At 50.5% G+C, this 20,592-nt stretch overlaps 8 protein-coding genes across 8 annotated transcripts; 3 read left to right on the forward strand and 5 right to left on the reverse strand.

Moving 5' to 3' along the window:
• Positions 1-629: 629 nt before the first annotated feature.
• EsH8_VII_001032 (SGNH/GDSL hydrolase family protein) lies at positions 630-1,672 on the forward strand (the record flags this gene model as incomplete). The annotated part of the gene is made up of 3 exons (XM_083271165.1): positions 630-748; positions 826-1,268; positions 1,344-1,672. 3 exons carry the CDS (start codon positions 630-632, stop codon positions 1,670-1,672), a joined length of 891 nt encoding a protein of 296 aa, XP_083128722.1.
• Positions 1,673-2,911: 1,239 nt separating this feature from the next.
• EsH8_VII_001033 (protein-arginine deiminase domain-containing protein) lies at positions 2,912-4,867 on the forward strand (the record flags this gene model as incomplete). Its single annotated transcript, XM_083271166.1, has 1 exon — positions 2,912-4,867. The coding sequence occupies one exon, from the start codon at positions 2,912-2,914 to the stop codon at positions 4,865-4,867; it is 1,956 nt and encodes a 651-aa protein (XP_083128723.1).
• Positions 4,868-5,111: 244 nt separating this feature from the next.
• EsH8_VII_001034 (phosphotransferase family protein) lies at positions 5,112-6,486 on the reverse strand (the record flags this gene model as incomplete). The annotated part of the gene is made up of 3 exons (XM_083271167.1): positions 5,112-5,575; positions 5,639-6,341; positions 6,394-6,486. 3 exons carry the CDS (start codon positions 6,484-6,486, stop codon positions 5,112-5,114), a joined length of 1,260 nt encoding a protein of 419 aa, XP_083128724.1.
• A 911-nt stretch (positions 6,487-7,397) lies between these two features.
• EsH8_VII_001035 (uncharacterized protein) lies at positions 7,398-8,279 on the forward strand (the record flags this gene model as incomplete). Its single annotated transcript, XM_083271168.1, has 1 exon — positions 7,398-8,279. One exon carries the CDS (start codon positions 7,398-7,400, stop codon positions 8,277-8,279), a length of 882 nt encoding a protein of 293 aa, XP_083128725.1.
• Positions 8,280-8,543: 264 nt separating this feature from the next.
• On the reverse strand, positions 8,544-8,876 carry EsH8_VII_001036 (uncharacterized protein; the record flags this gene model as incomplete). Its single annotated transcript, XM_083271169.1, has 1 exon — positions 8,544-8,876. The coding sequence occupies one exon, from the start codon at positions 8,874-8,876 to the stop codon at positions 8,544-8,546; it is 333 nt and encodes a 110-aa protein (XP_083128726.1).
• A 1,413-nt stretch (positions 8,877-10,289) lies between these two features.
• EsH8_VII_001037 (uncharacterized protein) lies at positions 10,290-14,430 on the reverse strand (the record flags this gene model as incomplete). Its single annotated transcript, XM_083271170.1, has 8 exons — positions 10,290-10,365; positions 10,421-10,957; positions 11,011-11,497; positions 11,982-12,051; positions 12,120-12,209; positions 13,392-14,006; positions 14,065-14,123; positions 14,214-14,430. The coding sequence occupies 8 exons, from the start codon at positions 14,428-14,430 to the stop codon at positions 10,290-10,292; spliced, it is 2,151 nt and encodes a 716-aa protein (XP_083128727.1).
• Positions 14,431-16,354: 1,924 nt separating this feature from the next.
• Positions 16,355-16,921, reverse strand: EsH8_VII_001038 (uncharacterized protein; the record flags this gene model as incomplete). Its single annotated transcript, XM_083271171.1, has 1 exon — positions 16,355-16,921. One exon carries the CDS (start codon positions 16,919-16,921, stop codon positions 16,355-16,357), a length of 567 nt encoding a protein of 188 aa, XP_083128728.1.
• A 750-nt stretch (positions 16,922-17,671) lies between these two features.
• Positions 17,672-19,570, reverse strand: EsH8_VII_001039 (uncharacterized protein; the record flags this gene model as incomplete). The annotated part of the gene is made up of 7 exons (XM_083271172.1): positions 17,672-17,818; positions 17,875-18,044; positions 18,099-18,611; positions 18,962-19,037; positions 19,087-19,105; positions 19,169-19,339; positions 19,407-19,570. 7 exons carry the CDS (start codon positions 19,568-19,570, stop codon positions 17,672-17,674), a joined length of 1,260 nt encoding a protein of 419 aa, XP_083128729.1.
• Positions 19,571-20,592: the final 1,022 nt, after the last annotated feature.

Here is a 20,592-nt window from a genome sequence, read left to right on the forward strand (position 1 = left end):
AAGCCCTACAACTAACTCACTGAAGCCCTCACGATATGGCGTTACCAATCAACTCTGCAAGGTTCTACTGCTCTGTCCACCAGCATAGAAGGTCTCCCATTTCCCGATTCAGAGTCCCACCACTCTCCCGAGGTTGTTAGCCGAATGGAGCGCCAGTTGCGGCGGCTAGCCTGGTGATCTGTCGAGTTCGACCCCCGAAAAGGAGTCGATGGCTCGCTACGGCCCCGCAAGCCCCAGCGGAGCGCCTGCAATCTCGCCCCTTTTGGGGCGTCGCACCGCCCGGGCCCGGGCTGCCCCTGGGACTTCCACCAATCACGGCGATTAACAACTTGGCCGTGTATGGGGAACTCAATGTACTGCAAACGCGGAGTGACGAAGTCTTTTCCAAAGCTCGCCAGATGAGCGCCCCCCTGCCGCAAACTCTCGACTTGCCATCGTAGAGACCGATATATTAATATGTAGGTAGCGCGCATCCCACGCGGACCGGCGTTTGAACTGTTGATCGCAGCCGTCCGTCTTCTCTTCTTAGTGTTCCCCGCACGTCCTCTCATTCGCTTCACGATTCATTCTCTTCGTCTGCTTCTTCTGTTGATATTATTTGCTGGTACATAACATACAACCCTGACACAATGAAGTCCTTCACCCAAGCCCTCTCCCTGGCAGCCGGCCTGTCCCTGTCTTTCGCCAGTCCCACCCCGGGCGTCTTCCCGAGACAAGCCAACAGCAGCTCCAAGACCTTGATTGTCTTGTAAGTCACATCCCTCTCGAGTCGTCATGACAAGCCAAAAGCCGCCACAGACCGATCTGACTCGCGCCTCATCGTAGCGGCGACTCTTACTCCACCGTTGGCTTCTGGCCCGGCGGCACCCTCCCGGCTTCCGGCAACCCGCTCGGCAACCCCTCCCTCCCCGGCCAGACCACCTCGAGCGGCCTGAACTGGGTCGGTCACCTCACCAGCACTCTCAACACCTCGGAGGTTCTGACCTACGACTTTGCCGTCACCGGCGCCACCACCGACAAGGACATCGTCGACACCTACGCCCAGTACTGCGTCGACGACCAGGTTGACCAGTTCAAGCAGTATGCTTCCAGCACGGTCAACAAGGCCAATGCCCTCGTCGCTGTCTGGATCGGCATCAACGATGTTGGAGAGCCCTTCTGGGACAGGATTTCCGCTCCCGTCGACAAGATCATGGACCGCTACTTCACCCTGCTGCAGACCCTGGTCGACGAGGGCCTGAGCAACTTCGTCCTGCTCACCGTTCCTCGTATGTTCACTAACCCCCCTCCCCAGCCTGTAATGGTGATGAAAATAGCTTCGGGTTACTAACCCTGCAACGCAGCTTTCGCCGACCAGATCCCCGCCATGATCGGCCAGGCCGAGACCGACTTGGCCCGCCTGCGCTCCGACATCACGTCCTACAACAAGGCCTTGGAGAGCCGCCTCGCGACCTTCAAGTCCTCCAACTCTGGCGTCAAGGGCCTCGTCTTCGACACCAAGCCTTCTTTCGACACCGTCGTCAAGAACTTCGCCCAGTACGGTGCCAAGGACGCGACCTGCTACGGCTCCAGCAACTGCCTCTGGGCCGACAACTACCACGCCGGCCTGGCCATCCACAAGCTGCTTGCCCAGAACATGGTCAAGGGCGTTGCCGGAAACTTTGTCTTCTAAAAAGTGCGCAAGTGGACTGACGCTAGATAGCTCCTTGAGCATTAAATAGAAGAGAATTTATCCAAGTTTAAGAAACCTGAAGACTCCACGTGACGCTTGGCTGAAAACATGAGCATCCTGTCAACGACTGCTATCTAGTTGTTATAATGCTGTGTAGACTTACCAAACACTTGGGAAGGATGCCTGTGAACGGCATTACCAGTTTGAACTTCTTTGACCTACCTCCCACACAAGTAACTCGACGAACCTGATATATATTTACCTGTTGCCATGGGTGCATTATTTGTATTGAATATGTCCACATCTTGTTGAACACATTTCAGATCTCAGATGACTTCCATTCAACCTTGGCATGGCGTCGACGATAGTACGATTGGAAACCAAGTGCTATCTCACCAATGGAAATGTTCAGTCTCAACTTCAATTCTCAATGGTGAAGAAGAGGACCCTCTGAAGGTCTTGGCGTTGGCGTCCAGCTACGGTCTGATACCGATACCGATACGATAGCCCACAAAATTACGGCCGGGGTACTGAACGTAGAGGAGCGCGAACAATTTGCCCACTGAAAGGAAGTGGATACAGCATGCAATGCGAGTACAACGCACAAGGTGTCCAAGACGCCGAGCCCGTCCTCTAGTCCCGGCTTGGAAGTTGTAAGCTACGATAGAGGAAGTTTACCAGAACTTTTGATGACACCATATCACCCCCGCAGTGACAAGTCAGAAGTGACCCCTCCACATTGTACAGAACAAGGGAGATAAAGCAAGCGAAACGGCTGGAAGAAATACAAAGGAGGTAATAAATGAGTATGGCAATGCTCTTCTCTCTTCTGTTTGCCGACGAAAACTCGAAATATGTCTCTGTTTACAGTCACTTGCGTGCTCCCATGTACTTATGAGTACTCTTGCTGCTTTACAGCGTCTGTACAGCAATGGTCATTCGGTATCTTGAAAAAGACAATGCACTATCTTTTGGCGTTACATCCAACTGGACTTTCGAACATGCAAGGAATCTTGGCATATCTGTTTCCAGTAACATAGTCACCATGGTCGGTAAATCAGACAGTTTTGCCGACGAAATTACGAGAAGATATTATCTTTTATGGGGGAAGGAATGCTGCGTGCGAATCAGACGATCAAGTTTCGAGCCAACCGATCACCATGGAAGCTATTCAAGAAGTCTGGAACGTTACAACCCCATAATTGCACGGTGAAGAAAGCCAGCATTTAAGAGAGCCATATGTCATACTATTGTACGTTCTACGGCGCTGAAACAGTGGGCGGTACTTCCTTCTTCTCAACCTCTCTTGCTGCGCCTGTCATGCGGTATTCCTCCTTCCTAAAGCCCCTGACTTGGGCATTACAGGCAAGCCCCATAGTTTGCAAGTCTATCAAGCCAGATATCAGGGCAGACACGAACCGCGATGGGGTCGTTGATGTAGAAGGCGACACGGATGCCAACAATAAGGCCACATGGACAGACAGCAGAGGCGCCATCTTCCTTCCCAATGTCGGAGACAGAACCTATAGGTGTCCCAATACGGACCTCAACAACGTGCCTCTAAGCAACGACGAGTTGGCCTTTTGCAGCGATGCCTCGGGCCACACATTGTTGGCTCCAGAGTACGTTGCTCCCTTGAAAACGGTGCCACTTGAGAACATTGCCGAAGGCGTCACGGCTCATGTTTACGCGACACCACGGGCGGCATACGAGCGAGTTCGCATCTTCTTGCTCAATGACCCAGCAAACCCCAATGCAACCGAGTCTTGGCACCTGGTTGACAAGCAATACAACTTCAATGCGACCCAGCTTCGTGCAGGGCTTACACTGGGCATTGACGGCCGTGAGTTCGTCAAAGAATCCGAGGTTTGGGATGGCCACGTCACCGTCAATTTCGATGTCTACGACAAGCCCGGAGCTAGGGATTATGTCAGAGACTCTGTCACTCTCAAAGTCGCTCCAGTATTGACCCATCACCACCTCCAGAAGGTCGAGACACTGGTGGCCACGTGGGCAAACGACACGAAACCGGAACAGAAGTATTTCGTGGAGCAACTAGACTTGGGGCGTGAGATTGCTGCCATTGAAAACCCTTTGTGGCTGTTCAACCAGTCGGGAGATATCTGGGCCCAAGACATCCTCGAACCAGCGTATGCGAGCATGCCGGGCCCGGATGGTCCCATCGCGATCCGCATCATGCTTCGTTCGGCGCAATCAACGCGTACCGGCGGAAGACAAATCTTTGAGCAGATGCGTGGGCCGGGGTTTGGAGCCTTTCAGCCCAGCGGCTCCTCCGGCACGGGCTTTCCGGGATCCGGCTTCGGCTACCACACCATGAACAGCTACGGCAATCTCGAGACCATTCCCCCCCATCGCTCGAAGCGGGGTGTTCTCTATAAAGCGGGCCGCATTATCCAGGGCAAGCATTACGACAGTCTTCCCGCGCAGGCAGTGCGTGACTTGATCTTTGGCAACGGCGTGCAATCAACTCTGTTTCTCGAGACAGGATGGTTGCGGGTAGGCCATGTTGACGAATTCGTCCAATTTTTGCCCTACGATAACGAATTGGGTTTCACCATTGCCATTGCAAGTCCGGATGTTGCTGTCGGTCTTCTTCGGGAAGCTCAGGCCGCGGGTAACGGCGATGTTCGCGCCATCAGTTTCGACGCCGAGCCTCAGATGGAACGATTCCGGATCGAGGACTTGCCGCCTAACCTGAACCTAACCATCAACGACGTCCTGTCCAACGCCACCTTCATTGAAGTTAACACATACGCCCAGAAGTGGATTAATCACAACCTCGAAATCCTCCTTTCTGAAATACCGCTTGATCGCAAGGATGTCATTCACGTCCCAGTCTTATATCGTGATAAATCACGAGGTGGACTGTGGGTTAACCCGGACGGATTGGACTACTACTGGCCGCCTGTATTAAAGGATGAGTACCAACTAGGTGCTTTCCAACCGGCTCCGATCAACGGTGTTGTGATTGGGAGACATTATTTGAGCCCGAACCCGTTTGGTCCAGTCATTGGTGGAGAGGACATTGTTATGAAGGCAGTGGAAGAAGCATACGACCGCGCTGGTATGAATGTCACATTCATTGATGACTTTTTTAGCCACCATATGGGCTCTGGAGAGGTGCATTGTGGTTCAAATACGTTGAGGCAAACGGACTTGGTGTGGTGGCAATGAATTGAACGGCAACTGGGGACAGATAATACCTAAACTTGACAAGGTGCATGTAGTACAGTCAGTCAAGCACTAGCTCGCTTCAGATTCCTGCAAAAGATTTCGTAATGGATATTGCCATATTCGTAGATGAATTGAAAATGGCCTCGCATTAAAATCGCCCAAGAGGGGAAGACAGAAAACAGTCATCCACATTGCCAATGACTCTTCGAGACGAGTACTAATAAGCATATTTTAACTGCTGAATTTAGAATCCCCAACTGTCCAAATTCTTTTCTAGATTAGTTCTCGCTTCCTGCTTGACCATCTCGATGCGCTCTGGGGAGACTCGGGATCTCCATCGTTGAAGGAAAAACATCGGCGGGCTAATATTCTGAATGAACCAGTACACAGCCGAAAGTTCATCAATGCCCTTGATGTCAGCTGGTCTCTCCACACCAGCTTGAGAAAATTCTGTATCCCTCAGGAAGGCCGTAAGCCAGTCGATTATCTCGGAACTCCTCTCCGCATCTTCCGTGCTGAATCCATGAAGGAGACACTCGCGAAGGTGATTTTCTTCTGGGTCATCATTGAAGGGGGGAATCATGAGTCCGTGTATTTGTGGGAAAGAGTAGAAGTACTCATCAGCCTGGGAGCCGATGTGACCGAAGTCATAGTCCAGCAGCGCAGTCACCTTGTTGGTGGCCTCGTCAAATAAGATATTGTTACCATCTAGCATAATTTTTGTCAGTAACATAATACCTATGCGTTATTGAAATAGATTTGAACTCTTACCAAAGTCTCCATGTACCAAGGTAGGTCGCGCACTCAACTTTTCAACAAGAGGCTTCAACCCCTCGGCGCCAAATGCTTCAAGCCGACTTCTCAGCTCAGAGTTTTTCCAACCCTGAACAATGTCACACTTGTCTGCGAACCCGATCTGCGTCTGAAAGTACTCGGCGTACAGGTCTGAGAGGGTGTTACAAGGTCCTCCGCCTGCAATGGGCGTGGAGCTGCCCGTGAATGCACCGTCCTCGGAAAAGCCGACACCGCCGTAAGTTGTGATCGAGTCTGGCAGCTTGAATGACTGGATAAGCTTGAATATCTGCGCAATCTGCCGCAAAATATCCCTCTTCCTTTCGAAATCAAGATCAGGAAGCTTATCGCCCAGCGGAACGCCTTCCTTGAACTCGATAAGCGTCCAGCCTTTGCCTTCTGAAAATGGACTCCAGCCATAGACGTCAGGGACTATCGAGGGACGCAGCGGGCTCAGAGCCTCCCGCGCAAGCAGCATGATTGCAACCTCATTCTGAACTCGGATCTCTTCATTCAACATGGAAGCCGGGTCAGAGAAGCGCATGATGAGCTTTGTGGTCTCACTAGGCAGAGCCAGGACACCAGGCTTTGGCTGCAAAGTCGGCGTGGTTTTTGTCGCCGGGCTAATGTCGAGACTGTAAACTCGAGCATTGTGATGGCGAAGGGGAACGATTTCAATGACCTGACTTGTTAGATTGAGGGCTTCAGCTAACAGAACCTGCATTGAAACTCACCTCTCGCCCATAATCCTCTTGTAAAATCTTTCGAATAAAAGACTCGTAGTCATCCGTAGGAGAACTAGCACTGACATCTTCCTGCTGAGCCATGATTGAAGGTAGTGTAGAGAGGGTCGAAAGTGATTAACCAAAAACTATTCCTGATAAAGATGTCGACTTCGTCTAATCTCAATATATAGCATGGAAAGTGTTTTGCGAGGTTGAAGTAAGCACCCTGAACCGGCAGGTCGTTGAAACACTGGCTCCAATCATCGTTGGAGTAATTAGGCAGCAGCCCGCCCAGAATGAGGAGAGACTGTTCTTGTTGGTTCGCCTATCCGAGAAACATCAGATTATCTGCGATACATTTTGTCGACCAATAACTAGAGCTTGACACTCTTGGCTCCAGGCAGCAAAGGACCCCGACTTTTCTTCCTGGCTCAGAAGCTAGGTGGATTCGCTGTTGGGCGTCTTGAGACAAATGAAGCCATAGTAAGTTACAGTAAGGTTGGCTCACGCAAGGTCTTTCTGACGCGATGTTGAATTGCACTTGCGGAAGAGGGGAAGAAGAAGGACCCGGTGGTATGGAAACCCTTGCTCCGAGTGGATCCCTTTCTGACCAAATTGGGATTCAACGCGGAAGCGGACGTGGGAGTTTTGTTTTCGCAGGGTGCGACAGGCGTTACATTTTCCCCAGTCCCCGACGCACGACATATCTACACAGCGTCTATGCTATGACAAAGAGAACTCCTATCCGCAAAGGCAATCAAAAGCCGCGCATTCGCCCACATGGTTCATCTTGGCATTAATTAGCATATTCAAGTGACCAATCGTAAAGCCGTTGTTATCAAGTTAATTAACATTTAAGCCGATAAAAAGGGCCCACCTTGAAATGAGCGTGCGGGGCCCCGGAGTCGGCCACATGATAACGTGAAATAAAAGGTCAAGTCCCGGTCACCCGCTGTCACTGTTTCCCGGGGCGGAGGTGTTGATAATAATTCATCATTCAATCAGACGCCAAAATGGTCAACTTGGGGACATCCGCGCTACTCACCGCTGTTCTCAGCGCATCCGCTGGAGCGAAGCAATTCGGCGCGCTGCACGAAACAAGCGCGACACAACTGCTGTCATACGCCAACGTCACGTCCCTTCTGGACACGATCCTCGCCCGCGGCTACCTTACCGTCGGCACAACGGGAGACTACAAGCCGTTCACATACCTCGTCACCAACCAAACCACTCTGCCCAATACCACCGCGATCAACACGACATATATCGGCGCCGATATCGATGCCGCTCAGTCCCTCTCCAACGCCCTTGGACTCCCTAGCCCGCCGCGCTTGATTGCCACGAAATGGGCGAATATTACAAGCGATCTGACGGCAGGAAAATTCGACATTGCCATGGGCGGCGTCAGCTTGACCCTTGCGAGAGCCAGAACAGCCTTCTTCTCCACCGCGATACAGAGAGTGGGCAAGACAGCATGCATCCGCTGCGCCGACGCAGACAAGTACACCGACCTCGCATCGCTGGACCAACCCGGAGTTAAGGTCGCCGTCAATCCCGGCGGAACGAACGAGGCGTTTGACCGAGCCAATCTCAAGTCTGCAACGATTGTCATGGTGGAGGACAACAACGCCGTATACCAGGCGGTCTTGGACGGCACGGCTGATGCCATGATTTCCGATCTCATCGAGGTCGAGTTGCAGGTCAAGATGCACGAGGGCGAGCTTTGCATTGCCAATCCAGATGTGCCGTTCAACTTTGAGGAGCTGGGATACGCTATTCCTCGCGACATCGTCTGGAAGAACTTTGTAGATGCTTGGGTCCATGTGCAGCTCGGGGGCGGAGCTTGGAATGGAACACTGGAGAAGTGGCTGAACTACGAGTGGCCCAGTGTTTGATAATAGACCCCTTGAAACCGACAAGAGGTTAACATAGGCTCAATTATAATTATTTACAATTATGGCACTTCTATGTTTGACTGATATTTATAACCTCTTTAGTTTCTAGCTCATCATTGCTTACAGGAAGTTGCTGAGGTCCGTATTGAGACACCTATAAGTTGGGTTTCCGATATTAGGAGGACACCCATTCATTCTGCCCTAATCCAGTAGCACATTATTTCAATAGTGTGTACGGGCTTGAAACGAAGCACAAACGCAGACTCAGTGACAGTACTGAACTTCTGTACACTCGCGACCTGCAAGTACAAGAGCTTCAGCAGCGGCTCCGACGGTCGCAGCATCGTATGAGTAGTCCAAAATATGGTACTGGACGCTGCTTGTTGAGCTGGAATTCCTCGTAAAGTATTCCTCCAGCAGGGACCTGGCGAGTGTATAGTGCGAGTGTGGCCCGGTCATGACGGCATGTGAAATGTCCCCTTTGGTTAGGTTTGCGGTTCCAATGACTCGGTCGACATAGTCGTGTGTTTTCTTATAAATCATTTCCATGATTTCCGCGCGTTCGTCATCCGCGTTGAATCCCCCATACTGTCGCATGAGCCGATCCAAATGGGCTCGTCTCTGTGAGGCGATGGTATTAACCGCCCCCGCGTTGACTTCAACCACGGAAACCTCGTAGTTATCTCGGCCTAGTTCGTAGACGAGAATATTTTCCTTGTGGGTCGCCCATTGGTTGAATTGGAGTCCAGTGGCAGCTGCATGATGCGTCTTGATGAACTTGACGATGTTCAGACCAACTGTTTCAGCGGCCCCTTTGATGAAATCCAGCTCTGCTGGATTGTACCAATAATGTGGAACTGCCACCACAGCAAACTCTGACTCTTCTTCAAACCATTCTTTCGTGGTCCATTTTAACTCGCGGAGAACTTCGATTAGGTGGTCGTCCGGTATGTATCCATTTCTTTCAACGTGCTTGTTATGCGACGGGGGTGGATTTTGGAGGAGTCTGTTGAAGTAGTTCAACGTTTCTTCCCGTGAGGTGAGAAGCGGCTGCGCGGTCAGAATCGGTCAATCTCTAAGACTTATACCTACTAACCTAATTTGTATCATTTTGCTTTGACCCTCTATTAAGGAATCTTTTAAAATAGTCTCCGAACCGTATGAATTGCTTGAAGTGCACCCTGACAACTGGATCAACTTTTGTTTCAAGTAGGATTTACTACGCAGCGACTCACTCCAGTTGAAGGAAGATCTTGAGATGTTTTCTTCGTACATCATGGATACACTAGAATATTCAGGGCTGAGATTCTAGTAGCAGGGCAAGCATTAGTACACCGGGGGACAACAGAGTCGAAATGGAGCCACGCACAATAGCAAATATGTTAGGATACTCCCTACCCGAGCACTTATACGCCGCTATGGAGGGTGCAATGAAACATAAGATGACAAGGGTTACTGGCAGCACCAGGTTTTGATATGCGTGGGGGGCTGACTTCGGCATGTTTTCGTCCTGTTTATCTGATGTCAGGATTAATGGTATGATTGCAAATACAAAAGAGGGGAAGAGGAGGGAAAACGGATGGGTCGGGCTTCGTACGTTTGATAGATCGTTAATTTCGAAGTTCTGTATTCCAAAGCTGAGGCCAGATTTTGCAGATGTGGGGAATCTTCGCTTCTACACTAGGCACCGACGTTTCCATTCAGGGGCATCTGCAGCTATGTACACCTTTCCTTTCCTTTTCAGTCCGTTCAGCAAGGATCAGTCAATAGCGGCGCTCGCGTCAAATCGTTGGGTTGTAAGCGAATAGTGTTACCGACAAAGGTACCGAGCGTAACGTGTTTTCTGTATCGATGGTTGAAGAAATGATAAAATTATTCGCTGGCATATTTTGTTTCAGCCGTTGAAGATCTCTACTAGTCTGAAAACAAACCGGAATCTGGCAGCGAGAAAAGCGTTGCGAACGTTGCAAAATATAACATTCACGAGAAGATCTTGTAAGAACTTTTCAGCTAAAGCTTCGAAACCGCTGGCTGAATGCGTTCTATCTCGGCTTTAGCAAGCTTCACAGCATGTGCCGCCATCCCCCTGCACTTTTGTCAGTAATCCCCTCGGTAGCCCGCGGTCTCGATCAACAACTTACCAAGATGCCTGGTATCCCGCCCCAGACGCTCCATAGTTGTGCACCACCAGGCCTCCCTCTAACAACTCGGCTTCGATTCTCGGGCCATCCTTACGCCCAGGTCTCAAGCCCACACCGTGCTTGATGATCTTGAGGTCCTCGGGGCGGCCTAGTTCGGGGGCCAAAGCGCAGCATCTCTCCAAAATAGTCTTCGTCAGCTCTGGATCGATGTTCTTATCCCAATTTCCGTCTTGGCGACAGCCACCGAGGACGATTCCTCCCGCTAGAGGCCTTTGAAAAATGTAGGTGGTGTCGTTGTCCACTCGTCGAGGAGAGCGAAAGTACATTCTCTTGAGGGGTTGGATGGGCTGTTCAACTAGGATAGTCTGCCCCCGCGTGGGGTACATCGTTTTGTCTTCCACTCCGCCTAGGGAGTAGGATCCAAGGCCTGTACAGTTGAAAATAGTAGTAACTTCAGGCGAAATGCGAGCCTCCTTGATGTGCCCGATTCGGCGGCGAATCAGAGAAACGCCACCCTGTCTGCACTGTTCCAAGAGCCTGTACTACATTAGTCCAGGCGCATACTTGGCACTATTGGACAGGAGACAAACCATTTTAGGTAAATCTGAGTATTCACTACAAATGTGGAGGGCACGTCGAGCCCAAACACGGCCTTGTCGGGCAGCTCACTGCTGCTCAGTGGCACAGTGCCGCCAACTAGATCGTTATACCACAACTTTCCGGTCTCCTGGCTGAGAATCCCAGCATCCTCGATCTTCTGGTCAAAAATCATTCTCAGGGGCGAACTTTTGATCCCAGCCTCGGGGGCATGGCTGGCAATCTCCTTGAACCGGTGATAGGTGACGCGGTCAAACGACTCGAGAAGTCCATTGTCGCTCGCAGAGGAGCACCAATTGCCTCCAGCCCAGGGCGAACAATAGTCGATATGGTAGTCGCCTGGAAAGTACTCTGCCAGAATGGTGATACGAGCTGAAGGGTGTTCGGTCCTGAGGGTCAGCGCGGTAGAGAGGCCGATAACGCCGGCGCCGAGGACGACGAAGTGATGAGAATTTTGCGTGGAGGGCGCCATCCTAATGTCTTGGTCGGAGAGCCTGGTGGAGATGAATTGAGGATAAAGCAGCATCCATCTGGAATACGGCAATTCATTAATGGTGACGCTCCGCTCCGATAGGGGACGTTCGGCTCTGAGCGGCTGAAGATATGGGTCCGAAGTCGGCGCACGCCAAAGGTAAACATAATTCGTCATCAAAAGGCATTATTTTCTTAAATTCATTCCTGAATAGAAAATTCAAGACTAAATCAATTGATGTTTTTCTCCTTTTGGCTTATTCGAGACCATTCCAAAGACCATTCCCCTCTTTGACGATGTAAAACGTCACTTTTGGCGTGTCGCTGGCAATTGAATTGCGACATGAAGGATCTTCGACAATTTAGGTGTAGGACAAAACGCCTCGTGCAGCGCGCCCGAACACAGACTGGGTACACGCGAATGACATGGACATCAGCGATCAGGCTTTTTTGCCTGCTTTTTCTTGTCCCATGGGGTTGCTAGGCTGCATACCCTCGAGATTGACACCCTTCTTTTGCTGCGACGACATTGAGGGCATCGTGTTCACATCCCCGCTATGTCTCTGTGGCGCCAAGACCGGTTAGTTTTGGGACCATCGTTGCCCAGTCGTGGATATAGCTGGGTGCTTACCCTCTCTTCCTCAACCTCAGCCTCGTGGATAAAGTCATGTCCCGCCTCCACGGCGTCATCCGACAGACCGTGCTGCTTCAGACCGTGATCCTTCCTGTTTGACATATTGTAAGGCTGCAGCGGCTCAATAAAAATATGGTGTTTGTAACGTTTACCTATTCTGGCTCATACAAGCATATCAACCGATTAGAATGGGAACCAGCCTGGGAGCATCTCTGCTATATAAGATACTGCAAAGTTTGCCAATGGACAAGACATGTGATGACTCAAACGTCATCGAAGCGCCCAAATGAGGGGTCTATGGTTGCTCAGGCAAAGCATCGTCGACACCATCCTCGCAGGTAAAGCGAGCAACCCCGCACTGATGATGACTTCTCAGTCATTTTAGCAAGGATGGCCGACCATGGAGAGTGAGATCTTGAGGCTGTCAGACGCGGGGTCGGCTTCATCGCAAGTTGTCCCAGGTCTGGCCACAATTTTGGATCAACCAATCGCGAAGGTCTGCATGTACGAAGTTGGATGACAATGGGAGTCGCCTTGTCAGGCCAGCACGGTGTTCGCGGTATAGGTGAAAAGGAGGGGAAACCGGTAGTTACTTCTTTCCCCGGTAGAGTAGTCTGGACTCGCTGAACAATACAATGACGATACGGCATTTGCCTAGCAAATGAATGCTGCAGGCCAAAACTTAGGCCCATGGGCGTGCTCGAGATATTTTTAGAACAATCGCATAAAGCGTGCTGGAATCCATCGATGACAAAAATCAGAACTTAGAAGCAGCTTCAATGGGTGAAATGTTCAAGCGCAATGCTAAATTTTCAAAACCTGCAATACGTCAGGCTGATCAGTGGCCAAGTTTGTTAACATTTGAAAATGAAGGCGCTATACGTTGCTTGCGTACTCATCTAAAGGCTGCGGCTATCTTCATTGTTCTCTCATCTCTATTGGCTCTTTGTTCGGACTATGTAGAATGCCATAGATCTTGAAAGATAAAGGAAAATGCAGAAAGAAAAGGAACAAAAAAATCTCAGCAACTAAAGTTACTGCCTGAAGATCTAACCATACTCTCCTCGGCGATCCTTAGCGACGTGGAGTTTTCCTCGTACGGAAGCAGCATGTAAATCAAACCGGCGGGCTGCAAGTACGCCATAGGCCCGTCCACTACGCCGGGCCTCATCGTTTTCGGTATGCATGTTGAAACAGAAACGTCAAAATCCCGACTCAATTAAATATTAATTTTAGAGTTACTAGTGCTGGAATTACCAATAGCATTACCGCCTTATCTTTGAGTGCTGGACTAGCAGCGCTGGAGCTTCCCGGAGTAGCGGCGCTAGAGCTTCCCGGAGTGGCGGCGGTGGAGCTTTCTGGCACGCTTTTACCCGTGCTTGTAGCATCATCGGACCTGTCTGGGTTCTTTCCAACAGGCTGCTGAAGCCAGTCCTTTGGTATTTGGGCGATGGCGTCGTACCAGTAGTCGCCCATGATACTATATCCCTGGTCGGTTGGATGGAGGCAGTCGTTCAAAAAGATGTTCTCGCCCAAAACCTCGAAATCCACTGCCAGGACGTGATGACTGGCGTTTCTCCGCTGTTCGACAACACCTGGAATCAGGGCCTGGAACTCCTCTGTCCCGGGCTTTTGGGCGGGATCGCAGGTGGTGATGATTTGGGCCACGAGAATGGTGGCATCGGGGCAGGCGGCGATCATTTGGTCGATGAGAGAGCCCAGCCTTTCGGCGGCCCCGGCCGGATCGGTGCCCTCCGTGGAGATGACCGGATTAAGATTCATGTCATTGGTGCCGGCGTGGAGAAGGATGATGTTAGGCCGCTGCTTCAAAGACGGACCGACGTGATCGGCCATGTACTTGATCGTTCTTCCAGACCAAGCTGCCTGCGTAGCTTGTCAGAGAAATGCGCATTGCGAATGCCGCCGAGTTTGCATGACTTACATAGTAGTTGTCGGTCATATTTCCGGAATGCACTGTCCCGGCAAAAACCACATCGTTGGCTGCGGGCACAATTAGCGGTCAATCCTTGATGTGCAGCCGAATGGCTGGCCGGCATGTGGGCTCTGGAAATCTTGGGCGGTTCTACTCACCAGACAAATCCTCTTCAAGCCTGAGCCTGTAACCGTTGCCATCGCTGCTTGCGAAGCCCACGGTTATAGAATCGCCGACGGGAAGGATGCGCAGTGCGACATTCTGCTTGATGACCTGCCCTGCCGGGGTCCCCTTGTACTCAAGAAGTGAGTCGGTGTCGGCGGCGGCGGCAAGCGGTGCGAGCAGGGCGACGACACTGGCGATGGAGAACCTCATGGTGAGGACCGGCGGGAGGGAGGCGGACGGTGAAGCACCATCTAAAAAAATTCCATCTGCACCCCGATGGAGAGGGAGGGAGTGCCGGTTCATATAGTCAAGTCTCGCCATCCATCTGCGCGAACACGGCCAACAAGGCCATGGGCGCGTCCTGGCGGCATACTTGGCTGCGCTCCACTCGAACCAACGTCGAAATTTAAAGGGTCAATGCCAACCAGCCGCCCGCTGGACTGCGCTCTAGGCCGGCTGGCCCGTAGCATTTAATGCGAAGTGACCGCAAGCCCCAATTCTTGGCCCCACAGGCAAATAGCACCATACCCGTTTCGCCGAGGGCCCAGACGGGCCCGATGAATCGGCACCGGTTTGTTCGTCTTCAGCACGCCACCAGTGAGAGCGATGTCTGGCCAGACCGACAGACAGGCTACAATGCCAATGTGATAAGGAACTGCATTTGTTGAAGCCTTTGGAGGGAATTCTATATATCGTCTTGGCCCCCGTGGTGAAATCGGATCACCTGCAAGTCCAGTGCCAATGAGACCCTGCCGGCAGTTCGCCAAGATGCTCAGCTAAGGCGCCTAGGTGGCACAGGCCGCGTCGTAATCCTTGACAACCACCATTCCTTGGGCGCGGGCTGGCGTAGCCGGTGTAGCCGGGCGGAAAGCAGAAAGACGATGAACATGGAAAAGTGTTGCCAAGCCTCGCTTACCGCTAGGCCAAGAGCAAACAGGTCTCTTTGCCCGTAAGATCCTTCGAAAATTCCTTTGTGCTGGGGCTATCTGCCGGGTCGCTCCCTTTTTGCGACGGCACGAACGCCATTCCTGTGCGCTTAACGATCAGATGGCAGCGCATGAACCACTGCCTATATGACAATGCGGCGGTGGATTCCGCCACAGGATGGCCCTAGTTGATGGAGCTGCCGCCTCTTATTGTACATATTTTAATTGTACATATTTTAAGTCTTTTTTTTTTTTTTGGTATCCTTTGGGTGGTTTTTTTTTTCTGCGAGGCAACAGGCACAACCATGCCAAAAAGGAAAAGAAGTAGAAGAAAAAGGGAAAACAACGATGCTTTGACGTCTTTGTTAAACAGCCGTGTTTTAGCGCACCGAGATCCGGGTCGACATCGAAAAAATTGCCGAATATGACAAACACTGCCAATGATTTCATTTACTGGCGTCGGTCTGGATCTCAAAGCTTAGCCTCTCCCGTAGTTGCCGCGTATGCGCCATGAACCAGCTGGAGTGTCCACTGTATCCTGACGTCACCCGATATCCGTCCATTGATGAAAACGTCGGGGACGCGCCCGCTCATTACATCGCCGGGCCTTTGCCGCTGTCAAAATGTCGCCGGCACTTCCACTCCCGTGCGCTTGTCCAGCCACCGGCGCTAAAGCTTGACATAGTCTGTAACCTGATAGTGGTTTATGTCCGGCGCATTCAGAAGAGCGCCGTGCATAGCTTGAATTAATCAATTGAATGCTTATTCCAGTGAAGCCTTTGACAATCAGACAGCATGGAAAGCATCGATGTTACGCCACTTGTTGAATATCTACCTGGTTGATAACAACTGAGCGAAGCCAAGTTGACAAGCTCGTCGGAATTCCCCGTTGCATCAAAACTGACGTTAAGAAAACCAAACACCAATTTATTGCCCAATTTACTCAAATGTATCTCCAATACCTAAATCAAACATCATGAAAACGAGGAGCATCAGTTAATGTAGGAGCTTCGTGTTTCATGAGCCTATGCCTTGTCACATCAACCAACGACATACCTATCAACAGAATGCACTAAGCTTTACAAACAACCGCTCCATTTAGAGGCACTCGTACTCTGAGGAGAATGTGAATCAGACAAAACTTACTAAGGATGCTGTTCAAAGCTGCAATTTGGGCAGCCAGGGCAGTCGCTGCAGACGATGATACTCTAGTCGTCATTAGAGTCATCGGCCATGGCCTGCTCAGCTTCTATGCTGCATGTGGACATTCCAGTAAGAATGGCGGCCGCACGGAATTCGCACAAAGCCTCCGCGCTGCATTCGCCAGCGGCACAGCAGGTCCACCTACCTTCAGCACACTGCATGCCTCCGGCGGAGATCGTGACAGGCCCACTACCAGCATTGAGCTGGGGACTGGCAGTGCTGTTTTCGAAGGGAACGCACTTAGCATGACCCATTGCGAGGCAGGGGCCGCAGTGGACGTAGCAGTTAGCCTTGTTCTTCATCAAGTTGACGGAAGAGCTGACCGAGAGACAGAGTTGGAATGTTGAGGAATCATTGACCAAGTTGGGGCACAAGTCAGGACAGACGGTTATAACGGGGAGTCCGAGAAAGCGTCCATTCCGGCGATAGCCCATGCCGATGGCCATCTCGCAGAGGTAGAAACAGGGGTCTGGCTTCGGGATAAGGCGTAGGAGGGGAAGACGGTTTTTGTTCTCTTCCGATACGCAGTTCTCGCTGCAGCAGACAACAAGGATCTCGACCTGTTGGCACATTTCGCTGTTTTCTCGAGCCGTTGTAGGCGAATCGATTGGCAGGATGTGGTGATAATGTTTCCGAAGTAACAGCAACGCAAAGTGTTACTATAACTCTTTATGGTAGTGGTATATCCATACTCTTTTATATTTCCAACCGCGATGCCACGGAGATAGGACAGTCGGGTTGTCATCGATCTTCAGTTGAATAGGCAGCTTGTTCAAGAGTAGAACAATGAACATAAAATTTGCAACAGAAAGCAACAAAACTATTGTAGAATTCATTCGCTATGGGCCATGTACAGAACAATAAAAGATGTTCATTGGATTCACCAGTTTGGTGAGAGAAAACTAAATCTTTGTGTTAATACGCAAAACCAAATCAACTATTCACTCATACCTATAGGCTCCAGAAACGATTCTGGTAGCTCTGATTCTTCGTTGTTACTGTTTCAATTCAAAAGTACATGTTTAAAATGACACTGGATGAGGATTAGGAAAAAGTTATCATCACCGAAGGTGCAGTCATGTTTAGGCAAAACCATCCATTACACCTGTAAGTGAATTGGAAATTTCAGCCATACAGAGGAGCAAGCCATGTGATGACATATAATCTCAGTTCTCAGTTGACTGAAGCAAGTATAAATGCAAATCTCCTGCCTCGGGAGTCGTATCAACGGTCTTACCTAATCCACATGTCAAGGTACCAGAGTTGGCAGTAGCTCATGCGAAAGAAAGTGCTGCTGGTATTTTGATTGCTCGTGAAATTACTTAAAGAGTATATAGCCAGCCATCCATTCCTTCATTCCTGCGATGTCCTGCCTTGGCACTTTTATTGCAGCGCCAGAGATGAATGTCCATGATGACAATCATGAGGATGCTCACCATGGAGATAACGAACGTGGTCCATATCCCAGTCTGGAGGAAAGTTTGTTAATAAACGATTCCCCTTAGTTGAATTAGCCAAAACTCACCGTGTAATGCGGGCTCTCCTTTGACATGAACGCGGTACTGGCGATAATTCCGCCCACCCCACCACCGATCAGGCAAGTTGCCGAGGCCACGGCACGCTTGGAGTGCGAGGTGATGTTGTTGGCTTGGAAAGTAAGAACACCCGGAACACAGAACTGCAAGAATCCAATCCCTTTATTCGTAGGTTAGTTGGAGGCTCCTCAGAAGGGATCTCACTGAAACTGACCAAGGAAGGCGCCAAAGTATCGAGCGCCATTTGCCTTTCCATAAACTGTAATCAGCATTCCAACCGCCGTCAACGCCTGGTGGACAGCGATGATCGGGCCACGGATTTTATATTTATCACCCAACCAGCCCGAGACAAATGCTACGATAGCTGCCAGCACGTATGGTGGTGCGGATAAAAGCTGGGCCTCCGTGCTGCTGAAACCCATGCCGTTGCGGAGAATGATCGGGAGGAAATACGAGTACGCATATCCGGGGAGGGTGGATGCCATGAGGTTGAAAGCCCAAAAGTATAGCCTCCAGTCTTTGAGGTGATGCAGAATTTTGGCTAGGTTGATTTCGTCCTCCTCAGCATCACCACGGTCCTGGTTAATCCGCAAGATGACAAATTGCTGTTCCACTGGTCGAAGGAATTTGCCGGCCTGAGTGGGGAAGTCGATGATGATGAACCGGCCCAGGGCACAGATGGCAATTGTGATCGCGCCTTCGATGATGAAGATCCCTAGATTCATCCCTGTTATGAACCGTGGTCAGATTTTGGTAAGAGTTCAGTAACTTACAGCTCCAGCCATTGAGTCCTCCTTTACCTCGAAGAAGCGTCAAGACGTATGCAAATATTGCCGAAAACCCGCTTGCAAGAACGGATAGAATCCAAAACCCCGACAGTCGCTTCCCTACCTCGAATCGGGTATACCAACATGTAATAAGGTATGTGCATCCTGAATATTTAGCTATGTCAGCGCACAGACATCTTGAAGTCTGTTTTCATGATGGAAGTCTTACCTGGTAGAAACCCAGCCTCCAAAACTCCAAGCAAAGCTCGACAAACAGCCATCCCACCCCAGCTTTTCGTGAAGCCCATACCGATCATCACAGCACCAAATCCAACGCCTAAGAAGGACAGCCAGTTGGCAGGGCCTGCTTTTGGGAGGACAAGGTTCTGATATCTCAATTAGCCAGGCTGTCAATCCTTGATGACGGCAACGTACACTAGGGATTTCGAAGAGACTGAATGGGTGGTTAGTAAAAGTCCCAGAGTTCTATATAAGGTGTTGGTGCCCGCAGACTAACATGTATGCAACAAAGAATACCATCACAATGACAGTATATCTGTTTCCCACAGCAAGCCCCAGGTCTTCCTGCATCCCAGCAACCAAGGCAAGACCAAGATTCGTTCGGTCGATAAGGGAGATGGAGTACATGATGCCAAGAATTGGAAGCAAACGAATATCAATGCGGCGACTTGGAATACTATCAGCCTTGTTCACGGAGAAAGGTGGTAGGTCGATGACAAGGAATTCCAACTAACATGACTTTCTTCTGTTCGTCCAGAGTTAATCCGCAAATGATTTCGGCATCCCGTCCGTTAGCATTTTCGACATGAGCAGAGCCATCTGTTTTCTCGTCCACGACATAGCTGTAGGACTCCTCGTCTGTACGTTGAAGGTTGTTGGAGGGTTGCCGGTGATTCATGGCCGTGCAGTTCAGAGTTGTTCGGATGTCGTTTATAAATAGAGCGAGACAAATGGAACTCGTCCGCGTTGAACACTCCAGTTCCTTCGTTTCAAAGCATGCCGGAACCCCTCTCCTTATATATCCATAGGTCTTGCTATCCGGAGAACGCACCAATCACGGCATGTTCAACAGACATGATCCCAATGATAACTGGCAGACCAAGACTATCAACAGGCGAGTCTCTCTATTCCAATTGTGGCCCAGTGGCACCAAGCGAGCGGTTGGATGCGGGGGCAGTCTGGGGTAGTGCGGGGGAAGCAGTATTCTCCCGGCCCAACTAACCCTCCTCGGAAATCACGTGGTACATATATCTCCCCATTGCAGTCCTGGCGGTTTTGAAAAGGATGGCTATTCATTGGATTACAATCATGAAAGTGGATAGTGACTGACGCCACTGAGTCAGCGCGCTAGAGTCAGTGTTGTCGACTCTCGAACCATGCGTCAGTAGCCCAGCCTCCGCACTTTGGAATAGCCATTCAACAGTACTATCCTACTACTAGCTCCTGCAGGCCAAGCATTTTGCCCATATGCTCGGTAAAAGGAATATGGAGCCCTAGCTGGGAAACCATGAAGAGGCTGTTACGGACACCTGAGCACTGGCCCAGTTTGTGATGGGCTAGCATGGAGGGCTGTATCATGATCACTACTACTAACTTACTTTGATGCCTTTTCGGACTGTGTAAAAAAAGCTTCCCGTTAGAACCGACAAGCTCTCCATGTATACGTGAACTTCACTGTAACTGCATAGCTAGTTGAGCTTCAAGACGACGAAATTTTTGAAGAGCTTCGCTTATCTAGTTTAAACACGGTTCTCAACACTTGAGTCTAGACTTACAAGTGGAGATAGAACTACCACACGGCTCTCAGCTAGACTCAAAGGACAACAGCTTCCAACGCCTATATATGAGTTGATTTCAGAAAAGTTGCTTCTGCAAAGTTTTTGGTTCTAGTTACTCTCGCAAGAACGCCTTGTTTTGAGA

The sequence above is a fragment of the Colletotrichum jinshuiense genome, chromosome 7, assembly GCF_051148585.1.
Source record: "Colletotrichum jinshuiense chromosome 7, complete sequence".
NCBI lineage: Eukaryota > Fungi > Ascomycota > Sordariomycetes > Glomerellales > Glomerellaceae > Colletotrichum > Colletotrichum jinshuiense.